The sequence below is a fragment of the Sarcophilus harrisii genome, chromosome 2 (assembly GCF_902635505.1).
Source record: "Sarcophilus harrisii chromosome 2, mSarHar1.11, whole genome shotgun sequence".
In the NCBI taxonomy this organism is placed as follows: Eukaryota; Metazoa; Chordata; class Mammalia; order Dasyuromorphia; family Dasyuridae; genus Sarcophilus; species Sarcophilus harrisii.
The window spans coordinates 493,070,163-493,078,532 of NC_045427.1; the positions used below are offsets into that span (position 1 = coordinate 493,070,163).

The 8,370-nt window shown below is 36.2% G+C and overlaps 2 gene segments (V, D, J or C); both read left to right on the forward strand.

The window, feature by feature from the left end:
• The first annotated feature begins 2,331 nt into the window (after nucleotides 1-2,331).
• LOC116421808 lies at nucleotides 2,332-3,060 on the forward strand. The segment is given in 2 exon segments: nucleotides 2,332-2,438; nucleotides 2,635-3,060. Coding segments are annotated over 2 exon segments (348 nt in total).
• A 3,204-nt stretch (nucleotides 3,061-6,264) lies between these two features.
• LOC105749864 lies at nucleotides 6,265-7,095 on the forward strand. The segment is given in 2 exon segments: nucleotides 6,265-6,402; nucleotides 6,606-7,095. Coding segments are annotated over 2 exon segments (345 nt in total).
• The last annotated feature ends 1,275 nt before the right edge of the window (nucleotides 7,096-8,370 follow it).

Here is an 8,370-nt window from a genome sequence, read left to right on the forward strand (position 1 = left end):
GCCCCAGTTTTCCTGAGGAAGAATATGGGGGGGGGGAATCTTTGTGTTGAATATATTTAATATACTATATATAAGGCAATACAAATTTATAAGATAAAAAGTTATTCCTTTGATAAATAAGTAGTTAAAATATGAATAAATATTTCTCAAAAGTATTGAAAATTATAAATATACATTAAGGATACTCTTAGAAGTTTCATTGAACATCTAACAGTTCAGTAAAATGTTGGAAAGGAATAGTCAGTGTTGGAAAGAATGTGGAAAGATGGGCATACTGATGCATTCTTGGGGGAAACTGTAAATTAGCACAACCATTCTGCAAATCAATTTGGAATTATTCAAATAAAGTAATTAAAATGTCCCTATTATTTGATCCAGAGATTCTACTGGGATGGGAATAAACATTTACATAGCACCTACCATGTACCAGGCATTGTACTAAATACTTTTATAAATATTATTTCATTTGATCATTCATACTAATGTTGGTAGCTTAGTGGATATTATTATCTCTGTTTTACAATTGGGTTTTACAAATGTTTACAATAAATCCCTATATACTGAGGCAATTGGAGGTTAAATTGCCTGGAGTAACAAAACTTGTAAATATTTGAAGCTAGATTTAAATTCAGGTCTCCATGATTTGGAGCTCAGAACTCTATCCACTATGCCACCAGATACCAAGAGATATATCCTATGGAAATCAATGACATAAAGAAAATCCATGTATAATACTGTAATTTTTTTTGTGGTAACAAAGAACTGAAAACAAAGCAGATGTCCATAGATTAAATAATGGATAAATAAATTATGGTAAATAGATGTAATGAAATATTACTGTTCTGTAAGTGATGAACATATGGAATACTTAGAAATATGAAAAGAATTATTTGAACCAATGCAAAATAAAGTAGTCAGAATCAAGAAAATAATATGTGCAATGACTACAACATGAATAGAAAAAATGGTGAGAACAAAATAACCAGAAATTATTTTGATAGAATTCAAACAGCTAAGCTTGACCATGAAGAAGAGCTACAAGAAGGCATGTCCCTTTACCATCTTGAAGTAGAGAACCATGAATATAGGGTACTGAATTTAATGTCAGACTTAAAAAAGCACTTTTTTGTTAAACAGAACTCTATTCTTTCATTTATTTATACTTTATTATAATGGAAAACTCTCTGGAAGAGGTTTGAGAAGAGAACTACAATACCATAAGAAACATAAGGAACATAAAATGTATAAATAAAAGTTATTTTAAATAAAAGATTTCTGCAACTTTTCTACTGGTGGAAGGAATTCCATGAGTTCCCTTCAGTGGAAGGGGACTTGGATTTCATTGATTTTCAAAGTAAACTGAGTTTCCCAGGAATTATTAATATAACTATTACAAACTTATCTTTATGAGATTTAGGATATCTTTAGATTCATCTCACATGTAGAACTAAATTTAAAACCATGTGCTAGAATGGAATCTCCCTGAAGGCAGGGACACGCTTTTTCTATGTTCACTACTCAGAGCTGGAATGCCACATTTGCTATGTGGGATTGCTCAAATATTTCAATGATATATGGGTTGTTTGTCCTTCATCCTCAAGAAAGACCATGACATCAGAGAGATGATGCTATGACATGCAAGTGAATTGGATTTACATAAGGGAGGGCTGTGCAAGATCACCTGCCTCATTTCCCCCTCCAGAGTCATCTGAGTCCCAGTAGCCAGATATAGATTGGATTGGAAATGGCCCTGGATGCAATGGAGAACTTTGGCCTTTTTAAGCTCAGGTCTTCCACATATCTCAATTTGACTGAAGCTGCATCCATTCAGTGATTAAGGCTCAGTTGTAATTGAGGCAAAGAATCTCCTCTTTCATCTGACAAAAAAAAAAAAAAAAAAAAAAAAAAAAAAAAAAAACTAAATTAATAAATCTGGGAGGGGAAGATTCTGGCCAAAGCAGAAATTATTGCTATTTACATTCAATCTAAGTTGATCTGGACCCAAACAATGACCAAATGGGGCTTGGACTGGGACCTATTGGTGGCTAATGAGAATCAATGCTGATTGTAAAGATTTCTCTGTTGCCAAAATCTTAAGGAATCTACCATGGTGAAAACTCCCTTGCTGTGCCAGCATAATTTTGTATGACCTAGAGGGGGCAGCAGCACCACAAGCAACAATCCCTCCTTCAAGAGCCTATGTACAAATGTGTACATATGTGAAGAAGAATGATTGTGCTGGAGAAGGTGTGACATCAGGTTCTGATTGGCTGGACAGCTTACTTCCTGAATCAAAACAAGAAACATTTAGAACTAAGGAGACTTCTTTAGAACAGAGTTCAGATCCCCAAAGTGAATTATTGCTGCTTCTGAAAAACAAAAGATGGAAAAGTCCCTCCTGGGTGCCTTATTCTTGATCTTGTATCTTCACTTTGGCTGTGAGTGAAAGGCTTCCTGGAGATGGGATCAGGGTAACCTAGATGACATGGGTCCACCAGGCTGAGTAACAAAGAGAAGGGTTCATGCTCGTTCATAGGAGATTTCTTGGGCTTATGCATTCCTAGAATTTAAAGGAAAATTGGGGGAATACCTTAATTATAGGTCTCTAGTGTCTGATGTTGTCTTTTTGCACAGGGGTGAGATGCCAACAGAACGTGGAGCAGAGTCCCAGGAACCTGAGGGTTCAGGAGAGAGAGAAAGCAGCTCTCAATTGCAATTATTCAAACAGTGCTTCCACAAACCTGCAGTGGTTCAAGCAGGATCCCAGGAAAGGCCTCATCCTCCTATTTTACATCACCTCAGAGGGAAAGCAGAAAGGAAGATTAAGATCCACACTTAACAGGAAAGAACGTCACAGCTCCTTGCACATCTCTGATGCTCAGCCTGGAGACTCGGGCACCTACTTCTGTGCTGTGGAGCCACAGTGATTGCCAGTCACCTGCAGCATGTGCAGAAACCTTGCTACTAGGACTACAGTTATGTTCCCCGTCAAAGAGGCTAGGATGACACCTCAAGACCATTCCCCAGGCTCCTCTTGCCTGTTCACCCTGAGCTCATTTCTATTCCAACTCACAAACTCGCATCTCTCTATATGAAAAAACCTGAAGTCTTCATTGTGGTGGTCACAACCATCAATTCTTTATCCTTCTCCGGTCCCTCTGAAACAGTTCTACTGCCAATAAAGATATAGATTTCTTGTTTCCCACCTCCCCTTCCCTGAAATCTTTCAAATTAGCCCTTCCATAATTTTCTAAGAGTATTTTGAATAACTAGAGAGAAACATGAAGAAATTAAAATAAGTAGCAAAAGTGATGTCTTACAAAGATAAATCCTCCAAACATATTGGGATACATCATTCTAGACTCAGAAGCTAGGTCCTGAAGCCCTGACTTCTGATTCCCTTTTCTCATAGTTAACTAAGCCAGATTCTGTCTTCTTTTCTCCACTTGTCACTATATACCCACATGCCCCACAGCAGATGAACTAAGCTTCATCTTTCTGGAAGAGATTGAAGGCATGGATATGTGTTCCCCCAACAACCTGATTACATTCCTCTTAGTATTATCAGCCTGCCCCTAAATACAAGCAAAAATAAAAATAATCCCTCTACTCAAAAGCCATGCATTCTAGTGAGAGAAGACAACACATAAAAGGGAGTTGAAAACTTAAAATCTTAAATTTTTATTATACTTATCTCTGTATATCTTCAGTGATGTGGCAAGGGGCATCTAGATGGTACAGTAGATACAGTCGTAAAGACCTGAATTCAAATAAAGCCTCAGATATGTAGCTGATTCTGGAAAGTCACTTAGCCTCTGTTTGCCTCAGTTTCCTCATCTGTGACATGGGGATAATAATAGCACTTACCTCAGAGAGTTTTTTGTGAGGATCTAACAGATGATATTTATAAAACCCTTAGCACAGTGTTTGGCATATAGTAGGTACAGAATAAATGTTAGCTCTGATTATTATTATTACATATTATATCTTCCCTATTAGAATATATCTGAGAACTATTTTATTGTTTATCTTTTTATCTAGCATTTTACTTGGCACATACTTGTAACTTAATAAATGATAAATAAGTAATGAAAATCAGAGATTCTTAACTTGGAAATGTTAGACCCTAAGGGGATCTAAACCAATGTTTAAAGCCTGATGTGAAATAAGTCTGGAAGAGAGCCAGGGGCGTATTGTTTAAATGCTGATCTGTCAGACTGAAACACATACATTTTTTACTATAAGCAATGTGGAGCTGTCAACTGTTTCAGCAGGGTAGTGCTATAGTTAGAACAGTGCCTTTGGAAGATCTATTTTGGCACCTATACAGAAGATAGATTGGATAAGGAAAAGACTACAAGTGGAGAGAACATTTAGGGGTTATTATACCTATTACAGGTGAGAGTTAATAAGAATATAACTAGGATTACAGGTAGAGAAAAGAGGATAAATATGAAAAATGTTGTAGAAGTAAAGTCAACAAAACTTAACAATTAATTGGATATGATGGTTGAGGAAGATAACTCCGAAGTTTTGAATAGGCTTCTCAACTCTTATCTGTCTGAAATAGGATTGATCCTTAAAGGTCTTGATATTCTCTACATTTTTAGTCATAGTGATCTTTGCTACCCTTGTTTCACCTATATAAATGACTCTAAGTGTACAACTCTTTTGAATGGCAGACCCTCATCGTTTTTCTTTATTATAGCATTTCATTTTTCAAAACATGCATGGACATTTCTTCAACATTAGTCCTTGCAAAATCCTGTGTTCCAATTTCTCCCCCCTTCCCCCACTACCTCCCCTAGATGGCAAGTAATCCAATATATGTTAAACATGGTAGAAACATATGTTAAATCCAACATATGTATACATAGTTATACAATTATTGTGCTGCACAAAAAAAAAGAAATAAAATGCAAACAGCAAACAACAAAAAGAGGAAAATGCTATGTTGTGAACCACATTCAGCTCACACAGTTCTCTTTCTGGCAGACCATCATCCTTAAGGAGATGTCCCACTATTGCCTTAAATTCAGCAAGTCTAAAATCAAGTTTGCAATCCCCTTCAACCTCCATCTGACTACCTCAGTGATACCACAAGCTATCATGGACTTATTTTTGGAGTTTTCCACTGTCCCAGCCTCTTGTATCTATTCATTTACTAAGGTTTGCCATTTCTAACTCCATTACATTTCTCCCATCCATTCTATATTTTCTTTCTTATCACCACTACCCTAGCACAGAACCTCAATACCATTCTGCTGGACTATTGTTAATAGATTCCATATACGTATTCCTGACTCTACTCCTCTAGCCCTTTGATGGTTTCTACTGGCCTTTGAAGGAAGTCAGAGTCATTCTTCCTGACATTCAAGACCTTCCACAGTCTTGTCCAACTCTTCCTTCAAGATTGAGCTCAAATCCTTCCTTCTACATAAGGTCCTTTCTGAACTTCTTTGCCATGAATTCTTTCTCTCCAAGCCTACATTCCATTTATGTTGCATACACCTTAGAAACAGATAGTTATTTTCATGTTGTCTTCTTGTTAGAATGGGAACACTTTGATTGCAGGGAGATATGGGACAGAATTGTTTTTCTTTATATCTGCAGCACTTAGCATTGTCTCTGGTACATAGTAAATGTTGATTGACCGAATGGCTCTTCTCCATATAGTCTGTGCTCCAATCAACCGGAGTGACTGGAAAATAGCACCTGTGCTACCTACCTCACAGTATTGCTGTGAGGATTAAATTGTATGGTGTTAACAATTTTGTAAACCCTAAACCACTCTATAGATGTTTCCTACCATCATCACCAGTACTATTCTGTACTCAAAAAACCCCAACCAAATAAACAAACAACTACTTTGCTCACCTCCATTTTGTTGTTTACAACAAAATTTCTGATTCCTAAAACACTCTCCCTACCCTCTAGCTACCTGTTGATTTCCTATCTATCCTCTAAATACTAATATTTCATTACAATGGTAATAAAAGTAGACTTTTATTTTTAAAATAGTGATGAATGTCTTCTACTAAATATTTTCTTTATTGTCACAGCAATTCCCTTTAGACCTGAGGGAGGCAGTGTTACCATGATTTTTTTAAATGCTTCTCTCTGAGGATTCTGTCTGTGTATCTGAAAAAAAAAAAAAAAAAAAAGTAGAAAGTCTAAGGTGACAGATCAAGTTGTGATTGGTCGAGCCATCAGTCTGCAAATCCTATGTGTTTTCTAGAGAAGAAAAAGGTACATACAATTAGAAGTGAAAGCAGTTCCTTCAACTAGAGAATTCAGATCCACATCTAAGATTCCAGAACTGACTTTTCCTATTCCTAGCAAGTGAAAGGATGGAGAAGCTTCAGGGAGCTTCATTAGTGATACTGTGTCTTCAAGTGTTCTGTAAGTTGGGAAGAATTGTGGTGGAGAAAGGGGAAAAGAATGGAGATGATAATGGGGAGATCCAAGAACCATTCTCCACACAATTGAGTATATATAAGGCTCAGTCTTACTCAAATAGGATTAATAGATGTGTTGTGGAATTAAAAGAAAATTATGGGTGTGGCTGATTTGATATTTTGTCTGATATTGCCTTTTTTGCCAAGGGGTGAGCTGTCAACAAAAGGTGGAGCAGAGTCCCCTAAGCCTGCAGGTCCAGGAGGGAGAGAACACTGCTTTCAACTGCAGTTACTCTGACAGTGGTTCCCAAGGGCTTCAGTGGTTCAAGCAGGATTTTGGGAAAGGCTTCATCTCTTTATTTTCCATAACTTCTGAGGAGAAGGAGAAAGGAAGGCTAAAATCCACAATCAACAGAAAGGAGCGTCTCAGCACCCTGTACATCACAGCCTCCCAGCCTGGAGACTCCGGCACTTACTTCTGTGGTGTGAAGGCACAGTGATCCACAGGCACCTGCAAACTGTGCAAAAACCCTGCAGGGGGAACTCCTGCTACACTCCCTGCCAAGGTGCATATGATGGTATACAGAAAACACTTTGGGAGGTTCATTTTCGCTGGTTCACTATGAGAATTTTTCATTCCCCCGGTTTGAGACTCTGGATTTTAGCTTTCATTTCTTTTTTTTTAAAATGAATTCTATTGCTATTGTTTTTATTTTTACATTATCTAAATTTGCTCCTATACTTCTTTCTCTATTCTACTCTCAAAGAGATAAACCTATATTTTAAAAATTTTAAAATAGGAATAGGAGAAAAGTCAGGAAAACTGATCTACTTATCAAAAAAAAAAAAAAAAAAAGACCAACAATATATGCAGCATTCCATATCAATGGACTACATTCTCTAGAAGAGTGAGAGGTGTCTTTTCCTATCTCTTCTTAGTAACTTTGCAACATTCATTTTCATTTTTTTTTGTGATGCTTACTCTTTCCATTTACATTGCTATAGCAATTTTTTTTGTTTCTGACTACTTTGCCTTACATTAGTTCATATAAGTCTTTCCATGTTTCTCTGTATTCATGATATTCATCATTTCTTATAGTATTATAAATACATTTTTGTATCACAGTTTGCTTAGCCATCCTCCAATTAATGGGCATCATGGGTAATTTGTTTCCAATTCTTTGCTGTCACAAAAAGTGCTGCTATAAATAAATATTTAAGTATATATGGAAGTCTTCTCCTTATCAATGACTCTTTGACATATATACATCCGAATCTCTGGATCAAAGAGTATGGACATTCTAGTCACTTTGTTCTCATAATTCTAAATTAGTTTTGAGAGAGATGATTCATTGAGATGCCTACTCAAACTCTAATCAGTGTAATGTCAGTTCATTATGATTCTATAAGGGATAATGATTCTTAGCAATTATTTCAATGTACTTATAGTAATACATAGTCAATTAGCTGAAAATAGATATAAGAATAAGCAATGAATTAATCCATATTTTGTATGATCACAGAGATTCTTATAGAAAGGTCCTATACTTTAATGTAATGTTTGCTACTTGTTAAACAGCTCCAAAGTTTACTTGCTTAATCATAAGAATGCTGACATGAAGACCTATATTCTGTTTTGCTCAAATTCCATAATCAAACCAAATATGAGAGGCATGATATGGAAAGTCTCCCTGACCAAATATGTCCTTGAAGTGTATGTATAGCTTATATAGTCTCCTCTTGCCAACCTTGCCATCTTGTGATAACCTAGTCAGCAGAAATATTTATTCCCTGCCTCACCTAACCCATGTTCCGACTAACATACCATTTTTAGGTTATACATCATATTTCAACTAATAGGATTCTGTACTTTGTACAACCACTTTATAATGTTCAGGTAATAATTCTGGTATTAAGCCTTATAAAAAATAAAGCACTGTTAGATCTAGACATAAGAAAGGTCTGGAATCCA